Source organism: Chelonoidis abingdonii, chromosome 9 (assembly GCF_003597395.2).
Source record: "Chelonoidis abingdonii isolate Lonesome George chromosome 9, CheloAbing_2.0, whole genome shotgun sequence".
In the NCBI taxonomy this organism is placed as follows: domain Eukaryota; kingdom Metazoa; phylum Chordata; order Testudines; family Testudinidae; genus Chelonoidis; species Chelonoidis abingdonii.
The window spans coordinates 68,341,751-68,362,832 of NC_133777.1; the positions used below are offsets into that span (position 1 = coordinate 68,341,751).

At 42.6% G+C, this 21,082-nt stretch overlaps 1 protein-coding gene across 3 annotated transcripts; it reads right to left on the bottom strand.

The window, feature by feature from the left end:
• Positions 1-130: 130 nt before the first annotated feature.
• On the bottom strand, positions 131-20,264 carry LOC116830943 (lamin-B3-like). Of its 3 annotated transcripts, XM_032790647.2 has the most exons (12): positions 19,101-20,264; positions 15,458-15,614; positions 13,991-14,116; positions 12,357-12,527; positions 10,201-10,326; positions 9,811-10,031; positions 8,905-9,133; positions 6,577-6,684; positions 4,686-4,802; positions 4,486-4,599; positions 4,279-4,346; positions 131-863 (listed from the first exon to the last, which is right to left on the bottom strand). In XM_032790647.2, exons 1-11 carry the CDS (start codon positions 19,466-19,468, stop codon positions 4,308-4,310), a joined length of 1,776 nt encoding a protein of 591 aa, XP_032646538.1. In that variant the 5' UTR covers positions 19,469-20,264; the 3' UTR covers positions 131-863; positions 4,279-4,307. The 3 variants fall into 3 exon arrangements, with proteins under 3 accessions (XP_032646538.1, XP_032646536.1, XP_074925759.1); XM_032790645.2 differs by lacking the exon at positions 4,279-4,346; XM_075069658.1 differs by lacking the exon at positions 131-863 and having other exon boundaries at positions 3,770-4,346.
• Positions 20,265-21,082: the final 818 nt, after the last annotated feature.

Genomic DNA, 21,082 nt, shown 5'->3' on the forward strand with positions numbered 1-21,082 from the left:
GTTTTGCCAAGTAAGCAGTTTTTAGCCACAGTAGTGCTATGTTGGCAGACTTTAGTTCACATTTATGGTACAAAGCTACTCACCTCAAAGTTTAATACTTTACACAGTTTAATAAATAGCCATTTTGAGGTTAACAGGTACTAGGCTATAGAAACAGCCTAATGGTTGATTTAACTACAAGTTAAAAATACATGTTTTACAAATAGCTTGCTCATTTTAAAACTTTACACCAGTAGATTATTCTATCGATCAGCTTAGACCAATCAAGGGAACTTTAGTATCAAACTCCAAACATAAAATGAGTCCTGGGGTGTTTGAAAAAGGATAATTTGCTCTGACTTTCAATTCAGTGAAGCTGCACAAGGTATAAGCTGAGGCAGTATTTGGTCCACTTAAATTTCAGTCAGGCTTGAAACCAGTTCTTAAGTCTGCTTTGGAGAAAATATTTTGAATTAATCAGTTCAGAAAGCTGAAGCCATTAAATTTGTGAGATTTACCCGTCCCTGGCTAGGATGAGACATGCTTAGCAGGAAGTTATTGTAAAATTTTGGGCAAGTAGTCGTGGATGAATAAATCACAATTCTATTTATCATGGCAAGAGACTTGGAAAAGGAAATGTTCACTTTGATCTAGTTTCATTGAAGGCAGGGCCCAATATCAACAAGTAGGAAGTTTCACATTCTGGAGGATGCTCTCTCAAAACACATCTGATGGGGGGAATCCAAGATTCATGTGTTCCAGAAGCTGCTGAAAAATTCATGCAGTCTGAAGGGTCACTCTGGTTTAAGGAGTGGTTCTTGGTAGTCACTACCTTGGCTTAGTTACATGACAGAACAGCTAGGATCTTCATTTTGCTGGAGACACTATAAAGAGAAATTAAATAGGTTAAGCATGATGAACTACTGGGTACGCACAATTTAGCATCCCTATTGTAATCAAGGTTAATGAGAGAATGGAGAGGAGTGCATGATTAGGGGTTAATTATTTACCTTCTAACCAATTCCCATGTGGTTTATTCTAGAGAACAAATTTGAAGGTTAAATTTCTGCATTAAAGGAAAGCTTAAGCCATAATAGGACATGGCTTCTGAACTGCCAACTGCTCAAAGCAAGCAAGACAATTTAATAAATTCAAAGCTTGTCTTACATACATGCAAAAATCATGCTTTAAGATAACTAAAATAGCATAGGGCAGAAGCAATAGGAAAAAGTTGTGCTGTAGTTTAACAAGGCATCTTGTATGTTTTCACCTGCACAACACATGAGGAATTCTTACATCTCTTCACTACTCTTCTGGCTTTTCCCTCTTGTAATACTGTAGGACTATATGGCTCTCAGTATGGAGTCTTGCTAGTTAAACCATGTTTTGTTGACAGAAGCAAAATAGTTTAGCTAGACATTCTTATTACAATCTGTCAATAGTGCCTTCAAAGTTTTAGTCTGACAGCAAAGGTGGATGTTGGTATTTTAACACAGGATTATAAAAAAAAGTCCTATTTAGTATGTGCTGTATTTGAATTTCAACCCCATTTAAGAGCTTACGCAGAGCCATCTTGCCCACAAGGCTGACTATAGCAATAAGTTGTTCAGTGATATATTAAGATGAGCCCCAAGAAATGTACTAATTCAAAACTGATGGTAGCAGACAGAGTGGGTTAGTTTTGCTTCCTCAGCCTGAAGTGAGGCTAATGAAAACAAAGCTGTCAGGCTCAGGGTTGAGTATGGGGTGCTCAATTAAAGAATGGAGCTAGAGTTTAACATCTAGAGCTGGACTGAAAAATGAGAACATGTTTTCACAGAGTTTCTATTTTGTTAATTTTTTTTTTTAATTTTCCAACCCAGCATGAGTTCAGAGAATTGTGGATGGGCATGAACTTGCAAGTTCACATAGCAAAAAACAGCTGAAAGATAGTGAGTCCTTGCATATCCCTGGAGTTTTATCCCATTTGGTGATCCTGCTAGGACAGTGTCAGTGGGATAAGGAGTCATTTTAGTTTAATTTTAGACTAATTAAGCAACCTGTCTCAATCTAGTTTGTCAGACTTCATAATGTTTAATACGAAGTTGAAGTGGCATCTTCCAAAATATCTTAGGAGTGTAGAATTGCACTCCTATTTGCATTCCTTTAAGGAATGGCAAAATGTGTCTCCACTTTCTATTCAGGAGCTCACCTACATGACACCACAAGCCAACATGAAAGTTAACATGACGTTTTGGACTCAAGCTGATTAACAACTTTACCAAGTAATAGAACTGTCTTAAGAGAACAATGATTCAATATCAATTTGTTCTTAAAACCACAGCTTCCAAACACTTATGAGCAGAACATGCTCTTCAAACTAGCCAGTGTCCAGTTTGTGTAGACATACAGGTCATTATCTACACCAGCAGTTCTCAACTGGAGGATGAGGGACACAATGAGCCTTCCTACTCATTCATGGGTCCTGCAATGCCACTCACTGAAGTTGGGCTCAGCCACCTCTCCATGATAGAGGGCCAAAGTGCAGTGAGTGATGTGACTTGGTGCATGGGGGTCATAAGGCCCACTAGCTCTCTGATACGCACAAAGATCTCAGGGTATTGATACATTTAAAGGTTGCCTAGCCTATGCAGTTAGGCAGCAGGATCAAAAGGTCTGATTTATTTAAAGTAGATTCTACATTTGTGTGTTTGGGGAGTTCCACGTTAAGAGATTAGGGGTACAGGTTTTTAAAGTTTAGAATCCCTGATCTATAGCAACATTTCAGAAAGTTCTGTACCTTAGTTCTGCACTGTAAGGTTGTCACCAACTAACATCAGGAAGAAGTTATCCTTCCAAGAGCCTAGTACTGTAGTTTGCTAGATTCCTGGTATTTTCCCTTCTAAAGCACCTGGATGTATACTGAACAAGAGGGACAATTGGTTCATTCTAAGTGGCATCTCCTGTATCCTTTGTATGTGTGACTTGGAGCAAGAACTGCTTAAGTATAGCCACATTTCTAGGATGTGAGAGATTGTAGATACCTTTAAGACCCAAGGCTGCAGAAGTCAGGGCTCTATACTAGATCTCTGTAGTAGAAGGTGCAACTCCAAAGACCAATTTTATTCTAATGTTTGACTGTTTTTTGGGGAAGGTAAGAGCTCTGAAGTTGGGAGGGATACCTAGGTAATTCCTCAGTTAGTATAAAGCAGCACTTAGAGTAGTCTACTGGCTTGCATAACTGTTCCAGCCAAACTCGGAAGTCATATTGGAGTCCGAACACTGGAAGTTGTTTGGTGACTGCGGAAGTGAAGTCTTCACAACTGAATAAATGCAATAAGAAAGTCTTGGCACCAAACTTTAATTTAGAATTCAGTTTTAAGTGATTTAGGTGACCAACACAAATCGAATACACCAATTAATCTTTATCACTAGGAGTTTTGTAATCTGCAACTCAAGCCCCATTTGGAGGGTGTGTGGTAGGTCTTTCAGATGACACTGATCCAGAAAGTGTGCCCCCCTCCCCCCCCCAAACAAAAACCAGACACTAGGTAAGTTAAATAGCCAAAGCATGTTCTGGCTTCAAGTGGGCTTACTTGAATGTATGACCTGCATCTGTTTTCTGATCTGACCTGGAAAGTAAATGCAAGGGAAGAGACACTAGTGGGAGGTGGGGAATAAGCTGCAAGTAGATATCTATATGCAGTGGATAAGTTTCAAAAGCACCCATGAATAACAGCCTTAGGAGCCCCAGGCACTTATGAAAATGTATCCAAGGGCTTTTAGTACATGTCAGTGGAAATATTTCACATCTACAGTCCAGATCTGAAGTTGCTATTATGAAACAATAGCAAGAACACACTGAAATCTGATATTCCAAATGAAGGAAGTCACTCCCCATCCTTCTTCTGTTGTGTCCACAATTGGACAAACAAAAGATTTAACTAGGTTACAGTACACAAGATTTCTAGCTGCAATAAGCTATATGCACAATATTAGTATAAGTATTTTGTCATCATTCCTGCCTTATACTACATTTAGCAGGTGAATTTGTTGCTGGGCATGAACAAACAGTAAAAAGGCTCTGCTAGTTGTAGTTTCAGTTAATCTTTTACTGGTCAGAATGTTAATTAAAATATGAACCTCTAACTACAGCAACAAATCGGATATGTGAATCACTGATTTCAGCTCACATGCAAAGCCATGCCGGGACTACAGAGAGGCAAGAGATTTCAGCACTACTGATGAAGCAAACATTTCTGCAAGAAAACAAGCACAATGTGCACTCTGAAACAAGCATGATGCTCACTCTGGTCTCACCTATTTTGTGATGCTCACAGGAAACACAATCATGACACCAAACAACATTTCTTTTTTCTTCTTTTGGTCTGACATCAGGGAGAAAAATGGAAAGAGTTGTAGGCCACGGGCAAGACTTTGGGGCATGTTTTTAGAACTGTTTACTACAAAAGAAAGTCATTGATTACTTCTGTTGCTACTATGTTTTGAATGCAGAAAGATTCTTACCCGACGATGAAACTCCATTTCGCTCCCTGTTATTTCTTCTTCATCAAACTCCTCTTCCAGTTCACCACCTTCTTCTCCTCTGGATACATGTATGACCTTCCGTTCTGCAGTCTCCTGCAATAAGTTGTGTCCCCCCCCTCAAAATTAAAACAATTTGCTTAAGAGCAAACAAGCTTAAGACTAGAAAAGGTTCAACTAACCTCTCCATCAGCATTGACGAGTGTAACACCAATGTTATCCCCAGTTCCCCAAGACCGCTGGGATTTCCACACCAGATCACTAGGACTCTGGTTTACACCAGCATCAGCACCCCAGATCTAGAGAGAGAGACACACACACTTAACTGATGAGCTTTAAAAACACCCTTCATTTTAAGGTCAGCAGACTGGTGTTGGAAAATTAAAGGCCAAATTCAGTTTTGAGTAAGTGTCATAGCCCCCATGTAAAAACACTAGACACACCTGGTCTAGGAGAAACACGGCTGTGAGGTGCTCAGAAACAGGTCTAAGTAATAAACTAGGGCAGATCCCATGAATTTCCTTTGGAGTTGGTGGAACACTGTCTACCTACTAGGGTGGTGGCATGGAAGAAGTGCAGCAGGAAGAGCTGCTAATGGGAGGCTCTACCTACTATACCCTCTGAATGTAGAGTTCTTGTTCCTGGCCAACCATTTTGTCCCACTAAGCCAACAGACTTTTGAGGTCATTTATCTAGTGCTGGCAAGTCTGTTTAATGTTCAATAGTGCCTTATCCATGCTAGTATAATTGCACAGGTTTTCTACTGAGCAGAAAGATCTGTTCTGAACAGAGTCTGAAAGATGTAATCAGGCTTAAGTACCGCACTTGCTTAGAGTAGGTTTAACCAATATTATGTTTAACACGCTGGGGGCAGCATGGGCTCAACATTGCTACCACTAGAGCAGCTGAACCACCAGCACTAACAGTTTTTTGCAAAAAACAAAAATCCCCCTTCCTCCCAAAACAAACCAGACCACTTAGTAGAGCAATATACAGGTTCAAGTTCACTACCAGGCAAGCGGCCTGCACTACTTCAATTGCCCTGCAAGGTGCTAGGAGATGGCTTGGATTGAACAGCCCCTTTCTAGGCCATGGAGCAGCTCTAGAACTGCCACTCCAGTCTATTAGCCTCCACAGCCCTTGCTGTATTAATCAGTTGTGAGAAGGTGACAGGAAGAATTGCACAGCTTAGAAAGTGGGCTGCACAGCATTTATGTTCCCCCAGGGCTGCCAAGAGGATTCCAGGGGCCTGGGGTCTTTGGCAGCGGGGGGCCCCTTCTGCTTCGGTGGTGGGGGGGCCCTTCCACTCTGGGACCTGCTGCTGAAGTGCCCCAAAGACCTGTGGCGGGGCTCCCCCACCGCCGAATTACCCCCGCAGCAGGATCCGCTGCTGAAGTGCAGCTGGGTCTTTGGCGGCCATCCTGGAACGGAAGGGCCCCCTGCCAGCAAAGACCAGGAGCAGGTCTTTGACCAGGGGGTCCCTATGGCCAATTGCCCACCCCCCCCCCCCCGGTCCCTGTTTCCCCCATCCCATCCCACTGTCCCACTTATGCTTGTATATGAAGTAAACTAAACCTGCTTAGGCTCAGAATAGCCCACTCAACATATGACATAAGTGCCCCAGCTCGGCAGCAGGTGTCACCCGATGTCGTTCGCGCAGCTGGCGGAGTGAGGGGCGGTTAAACAACGCCGCCCCCCGGGTGGCCCTGTGTTCCCCCATCCCATTCCCCACTGGCCCATTCTTAGCTTGTAAATGAAGAAAACTAAACCTCTTAGGCTCAGAATATGCCCCACTTCAACAATTGCAAGTGAGGTCACTCTAAGATTGGGATCAGGCCTCAGCTATTAAGATGGTGCTAAGTCACTCCATTCCAAGAGATGCACTGAAGTTTACCAGTCAGGCCATCTCAGTCTTGCCAAATTGTCAGGGGAAAAGAGTTTCCCAGCACAGGCATTAAGTATACTTGCCTTCTTTACATGATGGTAATTAAAAAACCCAAATCTGACTTTTAAAGTCAAATAGAAGTTCTTGCTTGGCAAGTCAGATTGGCAGGGCAGTGTTAAGTTACTTACCGTAACTACTTGGCCTGCCTGAAGGACAAACTGAGCAGGGAATTTGTATGTTATTTCAGACAAGCTTCCAAGCCGTCGTCTTAGTACCCATCCAGTTAGTGATTGATCCTGCAGTTGCAAAGGCAAGATACCATTACAAGAGGATATGAAGTTATAACTAGATGGACATCCTACAGAAATCACACCTACGTGCGGTCATCATTTTACGTTTCCTACATTCTGGTTTGAAAGGTACAGGGCCATTCTTAAAAGTATAAACTTAGTTTAACACTATGTTCCATGTTAGCACTGAAGAGTCTGGCAGCAGTGGTTGATCCCATAAGAGTTCCCAAAACAGTGATCAGTGACTAAGTAGTATGTATTAGTAACTATATAGGTTTGTCTGAGCCTCACCATTCACTAGAAGCACTCAGGATAGCCAATAAGCAGCTTTTAATTCAGGGCAACAGGCGTTAATAGCACTTTTTCTTTTGGTTTAAGAGTGTTTGGAAACATTACTCCAGGATAGTGGTTTTGAAAGTCAAACCGGATCATCTTCTCCAATGAAGAATGGCCATAAACTATTTAGGCTGAAGGATGCCACCTCTGTCAGGCTTCTTCATACCATTTCAGTCTACATGTAGTCTCAGCTAGGGTTAGGCTGACTGATTTGTGATGTTTCATAACATCCAATTTTTAATTTTCAACTTTCCATACTAAGACTCCACTTCTCACTTTCAAGTTACTCGTTAGTTCAGAAGAGTGCTCTTTAGCAGTCCCGGTCAATAAGGTAGAGAGGGGATTCCAGACATTTTGGAAGAGAACTTTAGAACCATTCTAAGGTAAGAATGGATACTAAGATGTATGGCGTGAGAAACTAATCTCTATCCTATTCTACAGCTGTCATTTTACAGCGGAATGAGACCTACCATTGTTCATATAGGATTGTTTGGCTGCAGTGTTACAAGTTCAGACACATTTGAATTGAAGAGTTTTGATAGTCCAGTTGCCATTTTAAGAACTCATCAGGTCACACCCTCTGCTTTAGAGCAAAAGCTACCCTTGTAATGCAGCATTTCCCTCTGGTCCCTGTTAGGGTCTAGGGTTCTGCAGTGTTGGGGAACAGGACCAAAACACTTATTTGGAGAATCATCTCTTTAAATCTGACAATTTCTCTGTTTAAGACATTCTTATACACAATATCCCATCCCAAAGGAAGTAGAAAGCCTGCCCGGGAAGGGAGTCTAATGGCATTATTGTACCTTCTTCAGGAGCCAAGATCTCATGGGTAGGGTGTTTGCACAGAGGCTATGGGTCTTGGCACAACAAACACATTCCCTGATATTAGAAATCTTATGCCCCTGAATTTTCCTCGATCAGAGCAGCAGTAGAAGTACTACCCATTCCATTTAGAGTCACAAGGAGTTTGTAGCAGTCAGAAGTTGAAAAAAGTTTCTTGGCCTGTCTGACCAGTGTCTTCTCCTGGGTATTCTGCTCTGAATCCCCCACAAAACTCAATTAACTCCCAGCACTAGTGAAGCAGGGATTGTGGGCAGCTTGGGCTACTAAAAGCAGTCTACCCAGAGGCATTCTTCTGCCCTGGTTCAGCAAGTCATGTTTAGAACATAAGAGTGACAGAGTGTGGATGTTGTCCAGCCTTTGACAGCTAACCACTAACTGCTCAGGGTTGGGAGAACCTACTTCAGACTACTTAATTTAGTAGGGTACTTGGCAAGTTCTTAACATGCCAGTTGAAGAATACAAGGATACCAATCTTGACTGTGGCTTGTGCCAGACACAGAAACAGTTAATTGAGTAAGCAGAAACCCCTCCTCCCACATACACCAAGCAGTTAGATATTTGTAGATGGCTGGACAGACTGGGTAAAAGCTATCTGATTAATTGGTTGCAGAGTAGGAGCCCTGCCACAGCTAAAATAATAAGCTACAAGGGTTCTAAACAGCTATTGGTATTATCTGACACACTAAGCATCTTATATGCTTTTATCCTTGATTAAACTGGACTGATGGTCTTTCTGCATCCACAGACATACCTATAGCTTTCAATAAAGTGGTCTTGGTTTCCCACAAACGGTCTTGTGGCTTCTCTAACCAGCAACAGCTGCTATTGACCATTTCTTGAATATGGAGATGGGTATATTAAACTGGTTCTTGAGGCTCAAGAGAAGAAAAATCACTGGAAAAGCAACATGCTGAATAAACTGAGCCTTATGATACTGGGCTAGATGGCACCACTTAGTTTAATGTGCCAATATTGGTTGTGTGTATGGGAAAAAAGGTGGTTGAAGTTTGATGGGCTATCAGCCATTAAAAAGCAGGGAAGGAGTACCTCGTCCGAGTTGTTTTTAAGCTTGACAAAATTCCCTTCTGTGTCAATTTCTTCTATAGACACATTTCCTGAACATGATGCATGCTGAACAATTTTAAAGCTGACACTGTGCTCTCCCTTTTTGGATTCTTTTAGTTTTCTCTTTTTTCCATGCAGGAAGCGACGCCCATGGCTGGTTGTTGCCTGGGTTGCAACACTTTGGGAAGATGGACTAGATGACAGTTTTAACCTAAAAAGAGCCAAGTGACCATGTTAGGTATGCAAGTTGTGCCAACCCCATTGTGCCCAGACCTAGTGTAGCTTCCCCTCTGCCCACACCAGCTTAGTTGTAGTCTTGTGTGATATTTTATTTTATGGCAAGGAGTCTCCCAGTGAACAATTTGTTAAAGTTTATAGCCTGCTTTTCAAATTTTTGCAAGAAGAGTTCAGAGCAAGCTATGGAATTTCCACCTCCTTTCCCCACTGTCCCTCAGCTGTTGCATTAATTTTTCCCTTATGGACACAGCAGGAATTAAGATCTCCATGAACAAACCCCCTATAGTAAGTGGTTAGACAGCCAACCAACTTGAAAAAGCATTGAGGCTTAATGTTACTATAAGGTCTATAGGAAAGTTTGGCAGCCAAAGGCTTCATTTTGTCACTTCCTAATTTCACTAATTGCTGTTTCAGGGTACATGAAGTTTCAATCCATGCATTTCTCATTTAAAAGATTGCATATACTACAGTATAAAGCCCATCTTCAGTATTTTACATACCAAAGCCAGTAGTCTGATGAGTTCTCTCAGCAGCCAACTGGGAACAAGATCAACTTCAGATTTCTCCCCTCCCACTCAGTACATAGACTTATAGAATGAAGGTATGTTGGAGGAAGAAAGTCTTCTTGCATTGCTCAATATTGTATCCTACCTCTGTTCTTCTCCCTCCAGCATCTTTCTGTAGGCATTTATTTCCAGATCTAGAGCCAGTTTCACATCTAGTAGATGCTCATATTCTTCCAACTGTGCTTGCATCTGCCGCCGCGTTTGTGCCATCTCTTTATCTTTTTCAGCCATATGTCTTCGATGCATCTCACGGTCATAATCCAGGGTCTCCTGTAATTCTCTTATTCTGTTCTCCAATGCACAGTTCTTAGATTTAATTAATAGATTTAGTTATCAATGAGTATTTTGAATAATAGATGCTAAAAATAGAGCTCAGTCAAGAGCAATTTTGGGGAGGGGGAAAAAAAGCAGATAATGTCCAGAAAATACAAATGTCACCAAGAAAAAAAAATCCAATCTCACTGAAGAATGGTACCTGGCTTTGATAATGATTAAGCTGGGATGTCAGAGTGTCAACTCTCATCTTTGTTTCCATCAGCTCCTCACGAGCAGCATTGGCAAAGTCGCTATTTTTTGCGGCAGAAAGTTGAGCATTCTCCATCTATGACCAAGAGTTGTTAACAACTGATTAGGTCTCTGGTGACCTTTTGTTTTAGTAAAAAGGGCTACCAAATGATTTATACGTACAGATTTAGTTGCATATGTATGAAGATGTAGAGTATCTTAATTTGCTTTCAGTGGAAATTTACCAGGACATAATTCATCACCACATAACCCTAATCCAGCTCTCCACCACTACCTAAACTAGTGAATATTTCTTGTTACAGACTTGTCAAAGGCACAGAAATGAAGCCACTAGAGAAAAAACTCTAGTTCACTAGTGGCATCATGGCTAATGGGGTAAGAAGCTGCCTTGGGACAGTACAGGATGCTAGATACGTTTCTTTGAGTGTCAGTAATCCAATGCTCTTTCACACCAATGCTGGTACCACTGGCATAGCCACGGCAGAGCCATGTTTAACAGTGTAGTCAGGAATCTAACTAGTCATAGCTGAGTTTGAGGTGATGTTCCTTTAAGAAAGGGGAAAAAAAGCTAGAGGCAATAAATGCTGTAACAGCAGCAGGACCCCTACTGAGAAGAGAGAACAATCAGGTCAAAGGAGTTAATAGAGCAGGGTAAAAGGTAATGTTAGTGAGTTGAAGACTAAATAGACAAACAGGAAGGAAGTAAAGGAAAAAACAGATCAAGGAATCCACTCAGAAAAGTACAAGCACATGTCTCCGCAGACAGTACAGAGGGCTTGTAATACTAGAAGTGTCTCCATTAACAAAATTCTTGGACTAGATTCCAATTTCAGTCACAGGTGAAAAATCTGGAGTCTCTGGTGTTTCAGTGACATTACCTTTTATAACTGGACTCAATTCTGGGTTGGGGGATTCGTATCAAGGTATTTTTGTAATCCTGTCCTAGTAGGAGGGTTGCAATTACATCCGTTACCAAAACTGGTAGATTAAGTTAATTCACCTTCATTACATGTGTGCACACTTCCGTTAGAGGAATAATTAATTCTGCTGTAACTGGTATGCAGTTTCAAGCTTAGTACCATGTTTCCTAGAAATTAAGGTCATGATATTGGCAATAGACTAAAATCTGCTTAGTTATAGCACATTAGCTTTGGTGTGATTGACCTGGCCCTATGCATATAACATCTACGCAGAAAGTTTAGATATTTTAATAAGCACATCAGAACCAAGATTGAAGTTTGCTGATGGGATGTATAAAGTTTTATAATTCACATAAACTACTCTTGTTATGGAAGATAGTCTATAAGGTACCACAGGCCTCTCTATCGCTTTTTATAAATATATACTAACAGAAGTATTGGAGCATAAGCTTTCATGGATGAAGACTCACTTTGTCAGACGCATGACAAATTTGAAAGCTTATGCTCCAATACTTCTGTTAGTCTATAAGGTGTCACAGGACTGTTGGTTTTTACAGATCCAGACTAACACCGCTACCCCTCTGATACCATGCAGTATATATTTATGCATATCGACCAATTTTATAGGACAGTGAAGTGACAGCAGAAAGCAAATTCAACTGGCAAATCTTAGGCTACATCTTCACTACCCGCCGTATCGGTGGGTAGCAATCGATTGCTCAGGGATCGATATAGCGTGTCTAGATGAGACACGATATATCAATCCCCAAACGTGCTTATATCAATTCTGGAACTCCACCAACCCGAACGGAGTTGTGGAATCGACAGGGGGAGCCATGGACATTGATCCCGCGCCGTGAGGACGGTGAGTAATTCGATCTTAGATACTTCGACTTCAGCTACGTTATTCGTGTAGCTGAAGTTGTGTGTCTAAGATAGATTTCCCCCTGTAGCGTAGACCAGCCCTTAGAGTGTTCAGAGATTAAGTGATTCAGGATAGAGGCTCCTACTGAAGAACACCAAGTCTTCAATTAATGGGTCTGTACTACTTGAAGCAGATGGACCATACTCAGGGTCCAATACATTAGTTGGCTAGTTTAAGGAAGGGTCAAATGCTTTCTTATCATATGAAGATGCAGAAAGCATGACAGCTTGTTCATTTGATTTGCAACTTTTGAAAACTCACTTTGGCACTGAATGTGCGCTCCAAGTCATCTTTGTATTCCTGAATTTGTTCTTCATGCTCCTTTCTGAGTCCTTGCAGAGCATCTGAAAGTTTGCTCTCAAATTCCCTCTGACGGCCAGATTCTATTTCCGCTATCCTGCTCTCATGGAATCTTTTTGTTTCCTTGAGCTCCTAGAAGAGGAGAAAAAAGTATGCGTCTTAAAGGTGAAATGAAATACCACCATTTAGCATGAGTAACTGATCTTATGCAACTGCTTTAACAGTGAACCAGGGTAGCAAGTCAATCATGCAATACTAAAGCGGATGTTTACTGTCAAGTACTTGATCATTTGTTTTTGAATCAGGGGATTTAGAGATGGAAAGGCCCATTAGGTCATCAAGTTCATCTGACCCTGCTGGGTTATTTTCCCCCATGGTAAATCTATTACTTTCTAGTCTTGTTTTAAAGATCTCCAATGGGGTTCTCAGTAGCTAAAAGTGTATTCCCTGAATGTTGGATTATGTGGTCAGCACATTTTCCTAATTACCAATCTACCTAGAAAAGACAATAGCTTTTTTTTTTTTAAATGAAATCAGAAATGTGTCCTTCCCCCACCCTTGTCTTTATTTGAAATTCAATGGGATTTTGGCTCTTAAATCACTTAGATATTTTTGAAATTGTCATCCTAAAAGTTCCATTCTAAACCTGAATGGAGACTAAATTTAATTAATCCTATAGTATATACAACCTGGTTATGCAGCGGTCACCATGAAAGAGACAAAAGGAAATCACTTAGAAACACGAACTTGTGTTCCCCTCCCTCTGAAGTTGTTAGTAGTTTTTTAAATTAGACATCCAAGTAGTATTAGCACTGTAGTTATCTTAGCAGGTGTAATTTGAGAGAAAGCTAAAAATCTAACAGTCAAAATTGTAAAGGTTTCCAGGTGTTTGCAGAAAGCCTAAAGTACACCAAATCTCATACTCCAGTAGGTAACAAATACTCCCAACCCCTGTATTAAGAAAGCAACTTATGCTAGTGTAAATAACCTGTAAAAGTTTAATACAATATTAACTACTGGATTTCAATGAAGCTGTGAGGTAGAAAGATCAGGGCTGGCTCTACAGTTTTTGCCGCCCCAAGCAGCACACTGAATTGCCGCCGTGGATGGCAGGGGCAGGTGCGTTTCCATGGTAGCAGCAATTTCTATGTTTAGCTGTCTGCCCTGGCTTCAGCTAAACACAGAAACTGCTGCCGAATTGCCGCCGCCGCCACGGAAATGTGCCTGCCGCTCTAAGGGCACACGGACACCCCCGCCGTTCGCGGTGGCAATTCTGCATGCTGCTTGGGGGCAAAATAGGGACTGCTGCCCCTTACAGTTTGCTGCCACAAGCACCAGCTTGGAATGCTGGTGCCTGGAGCCAGCCCTGGGAAGGAGAGAAACATGCTCAAGTATATTATGAGATACTGATGTTACCTAAATTTGTGGACATCCCTGGAGTTTACCCACCTAGGTGGCTTTTGCTGGCAGGCAGAGGGTCATAAAGGTTAGCTTTTTATGAATCAAGTGCATTCTAATATTGCTTTTGTAAGGGTATCCAGGGGCAATGGCAATAGGCATCTAGGAAATCCTTGCTAAAATTAATTTAGACATACATCCTCATGAAGGCGTTTCTGGAATGTCATTTGTTCTTGCAGAGTTTTCATTTGGTTTTCCAGGTCCACTCTCTTCAATATTTCTCCATGGAGATTCTTTTTGGAATCTTCCAATGCCAACTTAAGCTAGGAAAGAAAATATTTGTGGTAAATCAGAATGCAAGAAAACTGACATTTTTACACTAATAACAGCCAAAGATTAGATTTCAGGGTTACTCCTACAGACAACTGACTAAGGGAAGGAACCTTTCTGATTTAGTTCACTATTAATTTATATATCTAAGGTCCAGAATATGTTTGGTGTTCTTCACATGGAAGATACTTGCAGTCCTGCCCCAAAAAGCTTAATGGAGCAGAAAGCAGCCCTGTTCCAAAAGTGATCAGATCTCCAGAGTGAATTAGGCTACTTAACAAACCAAGTATACAGAAGCCTCATTAATCACTGACCAGCTAAGTTGCAGAACTACTATTTTTGAACCCTATCCAGCCAAGGAACCCTGTATGCTAGGATTATCAGTTGTACATGACTATTGTCATTTTCCCTCCATAATACTAAATGATCCAAGCCGCAATTTAAGAGGAGAATTATGAAAATCCAAAGGCCTGAAAATATATGGTGTGCATTTATTATAAATAAGTCTCCCTTCTAAAACTCAATTATATCCTGCAAGTGTAATTCTTACACTAAAGCCAACACATCTACATTTTTGGCAGCATTTTAAGCCATCCTAGTGAAACAGACACTTACCTCATATCCAACAGACCCCAAACGGCAGTATTCTATTAATCTTCTCCAACCCCTAAAGAACTCAAAACTGAACTAATAGTATCCTAAACCCAAAATGCAATATGTTTCAGGGAATTTTTACAGTAAGAAAAAGCTTTTCACAACCACCCCTTCTTCACCCCAAAAAAACACATTCATTAATCAAATAGGTAGAGGGTTTCTCTTAAAGTTAGGGTAAAAACACTTAGATACAGTAAGAAGGTCCTTCAATCCAAGTGAACATGTAGACATTTTTCCCCCTCACTAGTATCTGCCATTTCAGGGGAGGTTACACAGGCTGTAACTAGCATGTTAAGAGCAAAATTTAGTCTCAGCTACATGGACAGGACTAAACAGTATCATTCAATTATATGAATTGAAAACTAGATGATCACAATGGCCCTTCTGGCTTTGTAATTAACTCATGTTATGAAGCAGGATTACAAGTCTCATAACATGGTTCCCCGATCCAATATTTTGGTCAGCATAAATGGGTGACCAGCACAAGTCCTTCTCTCCCAATCCTTACCTATTAAAGTACAAGGAACTTCATGAGTTTTTAAAACTTTAATCTTATTTTTCCAAAAAGTTTATAAACAGCAACAGAGGCAAAATAGAGAGTCCAGTGTGGGAAGTCATAATTGAACTTCTGCTATCACCAACCATGAAATAATGTAGATTCTATGCAACATCTATCTTACAGTGACTACTTGATCCTTTAACTCTTGAAGGTCGCCCTCCAAACTTCTTTTTCCACTCAAAGCTGTTGCTAAGTCAGCCTCCTTGGAGTTCAGCTGAGCATCAAGGTCTCTTATGTGAGCTTGTGCCACATTTAAGTCAGCTTCTTTTTTAGAATTCCTGCAAGTGAAAGTTTTACATTCATAAGAATTTACTGCTGGTAGGGAGGGAACAACATATTTCATCTTGTTTACATTTTTATAGTTTCTACCACAGCCAGCCATTTCTTATCTATTTATAAATGGTTAAGAGTAGCACCAGAGTATAGTTCGCTATCCACCATCACCAAAAAGATGAAACAAGACAAAACCCAGCATGCAAACATTAAGATCTGTATTATTTCATTGTATTCGAGTCACCAGTTCATTCTGTACATGCTTACAGTGCCCACTGCAGTAGCACTGACCCCAACCCACTCATCTAAAGTAGTCACAGATTTCACTATCTCCCCTTGAGTATTTTCTGAACAGACAGCAGCTAGCAGCTCTTGTAGCAGTGATTGTGATGAGGGTGAGAGCAATTCTCCTTTTGAGTAGCTAGAAGACAGATCTTTAAAATTTGACATCTGCTAGCCAGAGAGGGGGAAAAAAAACCTGAGTCCTATGAAAGGGCAGCAGTGGTAGAAATGCCAATCTTCTCACCAGCTGGGAGTAAGAGTGGGCATGGTCCCTTTGACCTTCAGACAGGACCCTCAGAACTTTCACATCTTCCTCTGGACTAGGTGAAGTATTTCTCTGACTAGCACGTCTGGCAAGTTTTTCAAGCCCAGGTTTAACATGTAATGCTGGGACAGAAGTGGAATTTCAGTCAGCTGAGCTGTTAGTTCAGTTACGTGTCGCACGAGGCACGTGCTTAGCATCTTACTTGGCTCAGGCAGACACTAACATTGGGGATGTTTAACTGTTGCCTCAAACTTTAGCCAAATCTCTGGTAAAGCAGCTCCATTCTGCCAGGAAACACTTCTGGAGCCATCCACTAATCCAAGTGCCAGCAGCCTGTAATGGCACCACCCATGAGAGGGAGGAGTTTTGACCCCAAAAGGCCACCATCCTGGCTATGATCAGAGTAGGGCACAACCCTGAGCATGCTCAGTCACTGGGCTCCTGGAGCATAGGGCTTAATAGTGTGAGGTTATGTGGTAATGTGGAGGGAGAGATGAGCCAGGAGAATGGTATCGGATGGCCAGTAGGCCTCTGCCTCAGGACTAGATGGGCTGCCAGGCTCACACACCTCCGCTTCATTCTCAGAGGGAGCTCGGACCCTGGCATCCAGGACAGGATTCTTGTAACATGATTTTTATGTTGAAAAACAGGACACAGCAGAAAGTTTGGTGGGCCAAGAAGGTATGCACTAGAAAGTATGCATGCCCACTGCTTTCTCCAAGCAATAGATGGTGCTAGGGAAGAGCATGAACTCATTCAAAGGCACTATAATGTTTCTGGCCTCAAACAGCTATGACAGACAGATTTGTTAGAACTGATACTGGAAAGTGACATTCCTGATTGTCAGACAGTCCTTTGCTGAGATTTTAAGGAACAATCCCTTATTTTCTCATGGTGAAGTCAACAATCTGGAAAGTGGATGAATTGTGAATTTATAAGCCAGGGTTTCCAATTGGTCACTGAGTTTGTCCTCTCCCCTATCCCACAGTACAATTTAATTGTGCATTATTGCTGTTAATACAAGAAGTTAAGACAATTATTGGTTCCCCTGCTAATGGATACAAAATTCAAATACATCTTTACTCTGTAGTTATGATTAAGAGGACAGACGTTGTAGGTCATCTGTTCCTATTCATATGGAATTCTTATTCTGCAGGTTTGAGTTTTATTAGACACATTTTCCCTTTGTGGAGATGTGCTGCCATATTCCTGCCATCTAAGTCTACATTACTCCTTAACATAGCTGTTGAATGACTCTGCTGGCTTTTAGAACTGTATAAACTATTTCATAGTTAGCAGGACTGCCTTAGTGGTTGGCTACTAGGAATAGTGGGTGCCAGCCCACAGTACAGTTGTTTTTATTCTTCCTCCAGTCCTCAAACCGAGATATGGATCTCAGATTGACTGAAAGATCTTAAACCAGTACTGTATCTTCAAAGCCTGTTTCTTACTAAAGAAAGTTAACATTGGGGTTTACATGTGTATCTAAGATCTGAGGACATCCAAAACATTCATAAGATTCACTTGAGGCCCCACTTTGCCTCACTGAACTACACATGGAAGTGGAAGCATCATATTTGTATATTCAGAGTTAATTGTATCTCTAAAATCAGTTAGACCAAGTATCTTCCTGTTTATTATTTGTATTCTCTTCCTGTGCCCTCACTCCTATTCTGATCCTTCTCCTGCAGCTGTGGTGAGATTATGAATGAGCTGGTGTGACTATGCCAGTCACTCTTTTCAAGCATCCTTCCTACAACTAGCTCTTTAGTTACCACTAAAGATCTAAGTATGCATTTGCATCTCACTTCTTTACACTTTAAAAGAAGCGTACTAAACACTTTGTAGTAAGGCAAGTTGAACAACTAATGGTTATTGCTTGCAGGAAGAGTGTTGGATGCTGTTCACCCCATAAGAGTTCTAAGCTATTTAAAGGGTATATCAAGTTCATGACACCCAGGAAGATAAAGTTATTCCAAGTCATCTGAGACACTTGCAGTTAGATTGCACACAGATAAGCACCTCTAAATATTAGGACTTCGATCTAGTACATGTTTTGCTCAATGTAGTAAGCCCTTTACCATTTTCAAGAGGCCATAAAGTCAGTCATTTCTAAAGCCTCACTATTTCTGAAGTAAAAAGCACCAGTTCTCAGGATTACAGATCAGCCAAGTCCAAGGTTCAATAAACAAAGCCTGTGGAGTTATCAAAACACTAAAAGTAGTTGAAAAAATTCAGAACTGGCATCAGTCCTTTCCTTGCTCTCCAATCACAAAATGAGAGATTAGGTTTTTATGAAGCTTAAACTTCTGAACCAAAACCAAGTATGCAAGACATAAGTCCAAGAGTTGTAAGCTGCTGAAAGTAGATAAGCAGAGAAAGCATTTGCTCCAGTCTAGGAACACCCATTGCCTTTATTCCTGAACAGGTTTGGAATGGGAATACTTTAGAGAGCTACTCAACAGCTAAAGCCTAGCAATACATATCGGTATGTAAGGGCCACATTAGGGTAGGATTCTTAACCTAACAGGCACCTCTGGACAGGAGTCGGTTACACGGGTAACCCATTAAGGCCGGGCTCCCTCATAACATAGCTGAGGCCTGTCATTCGTACAGGTGAGCGATCCCCCTATACTTTTATTAGATACAGCAGATTCGGTTGTCCCTCCCTGAGTGCTAAGCACCTGTTCCCGGGAAATCCCAGTACCTCGCACCAACCTGCGAGCTGCCAGGAGCAGAGACCAGCAGGGAATTTCGAGAGGCATTTAGCTATTGGAAGAGAGGAAGGGGGGGAGGGCCAAGGACACAGAAGGGGGGGGCGGGGTGCGCTAACAGTAGCCGCTGGAGCCAGAGGCTACTCCCCCTGCCATGTGACAGGGGCCAGGCCGTGAAGAGCAGCCTCTCGCAGCCCGGCTAGCGCAGAGCGAAGGGAGGAGACACCAACCTGGCGTGCAGCTGCCGGTGCTCCTCGCCGAGCTTGCCCAGCTCCACCTGCAGCGTGGCCCGCTCGATAGCGATGCAGTCCAGCGCCTTGCGGGCATCGGCCAGCTCGGTCTCGTAGCGGAGCCGCAGGTTGCCCAGCTCCCGGCTGCTCCCTTCCTCCTGCTCCGCCAGCCGCAGCTGCAGCGTGGCTTTATCGGCCTCCAGGGCCCGCACCCGGTCGATGTAGGCGGCCAAGCGGTCATTGAGCTGCTGCAGCTCCTCTTTCTCCTGCAGCCGGCTGAGCCGGGTCGGGCTGAGCGGGGAGAACGCGGCCGAGCGCCCGAGAGCTCGCCCGCTGCCTCCCGGGGTGGAGGACACCGCCGTGGCCATGGCAGCGTCCCTACGGGCACGATCCCCGGGGCTAGCGCGGCCGCCGCCTGGGGCGCCTCGGGCAAGGCAGGCACCTTCAGGCCCTTGCTACATCCATGGCAGGAAGGAAGGAAACGCCCCTTTGCAGGTCACCCCCAAACCCAGCCCCTGCACAATCGAGCCGACGCCTCAAGGAGACATGAAATCCCGGCGCCCGCCCCCTGAGCGCCGCGGCCTGTCCCTGCCCACGCTCGCACTGTCCAGGTCCCCCCTGCTCCAGCCCGGGTATAAATAGCCACCACCAGCTGCAGTTCCAGGGTCCTTCCGGCACGGGCTGCGGCACTGGCGGCGATTTAAAGGGGTAGAGCTGCTGGCTGGAGGAGGAGGCTGTACCGGCCCGGGAGTGAGAGCCTGTTAGGATCCCAGCTCCGGGGGGGCCTCCCCCTTTAGAAAATGGAGAGGGAGAATTTTGTTCGCTTTTCAGTAGGGCAGTGAGTGAACGCCACACTCCGGTTCCTTTGTCAGCCTCCCTGTTCAGATTAGCAGGGCTGGAGGAGATATAGGCCTGGTCAAGAGGTACGAGAAAAGACATGCCACTGATGGGCGTGGGAATGCCCATTGAGACAGTTGCTAATTCTGAGTTTATATTCAGCACCATAAAGGGACAGATTGAAAAATTCATATTTAGAAAAGCGTCCTTCCCTGTGTTACCCAGAGCCGCATTCCAGTGCTTAATGTGTGCCAGAGCTGAGACCTCCATCACCTCTAGGTCTGGCAGTTCATGTCTCTGGCACCTAATTGCTTAAGCCAGCCCCATCTGCTGTGTTCAGATTATTATAAACAAAGAATCTTTCAAATCTCACCTTTTCCAGTTGGTGCTTTCCCCTGTTTACCTTTATTTTATTTTAACATTTTATTCAGACTAGTCAGTGAAAAGCAAATTAGTCTTTTCCATTGTTTGTTTCTAGACATTTTTAGCTTTCAGGTCAGTTTCTGGTTCTCATCCAGGCACCACAATGTGCAGTGTTTAGGATGCAAATTGCTGGGGGGATTTTTAAATCCAAACAAAAATGTTGTCACTTACATTTGAAGCCATGGTGGAAACAATTCTATCAATTATAGGTTTGATAAAATTGATTTTTTAACAACACTCTAATTTTGTAATGGCCCTTTCATAAGGAAATTCACTGGCAGTGGTAAATTTCCTTTATTCTCATTTGAGAATGTTATTTCCATGGATTACTCTTACTGTTTGGAGGGCAGAGCCTGTGTTCTTTGCATACTCAAACCTTAGGCAAACTCCCACAAATTTTATTGAGAGTTGCCTGAGTAAAATGGCATGGAGGATTTCAGAATGTTGTTATTAACATTACTTATCATTTGTATTGCAGTAATTCCAGGATGCCTCAGTCAAGATCAGGGATCCCATGTGCTAACTGCTGTCTCTACACAAAGTAAGAGAGTGTTCCCTGCGCCCCAAAGAGCTTGCAGTTTAAATATGCAAGACCGACAAAGGAGTGGAAACAGAAAGGTGAAGTGAATTGCCCAAAATTCACAGAGCAGGTTAATGGCAAAAAGCTGAGAATAGAACCCAGGCCTCCTAGGCCAGTGCCCTATGCATACCATGGTGATTCC

What these genes read in the sequence shown, in the direction of transcription:
- LOC116830943 (XM_032790645.2), bottom strand. Translation starts at nt 19,468, where the DNA reads ATGGCCACGGCGGTGTCCTCCACCCCGGGAGGCAGCGGGCGAGCTCTC. An exon ending in CACCGGCAGCTGCACGCCAG is followed by an intron (nt 15,615 to 19,100) that starts GTTGGTGTCTCC and finishes TTTCACTTGCAG; the next exon opens with GAATTCTAAAAAAGAAGCTG. An exon ending in TCGTCAATGCTGATGGAGAG is followed by an intron (nt 4,600 to 4,685) that starts GTTAGTTGAACC and finishes AACTTATTGCAG; the next exon opens with GAGACTGCAGAACGGAAGGT.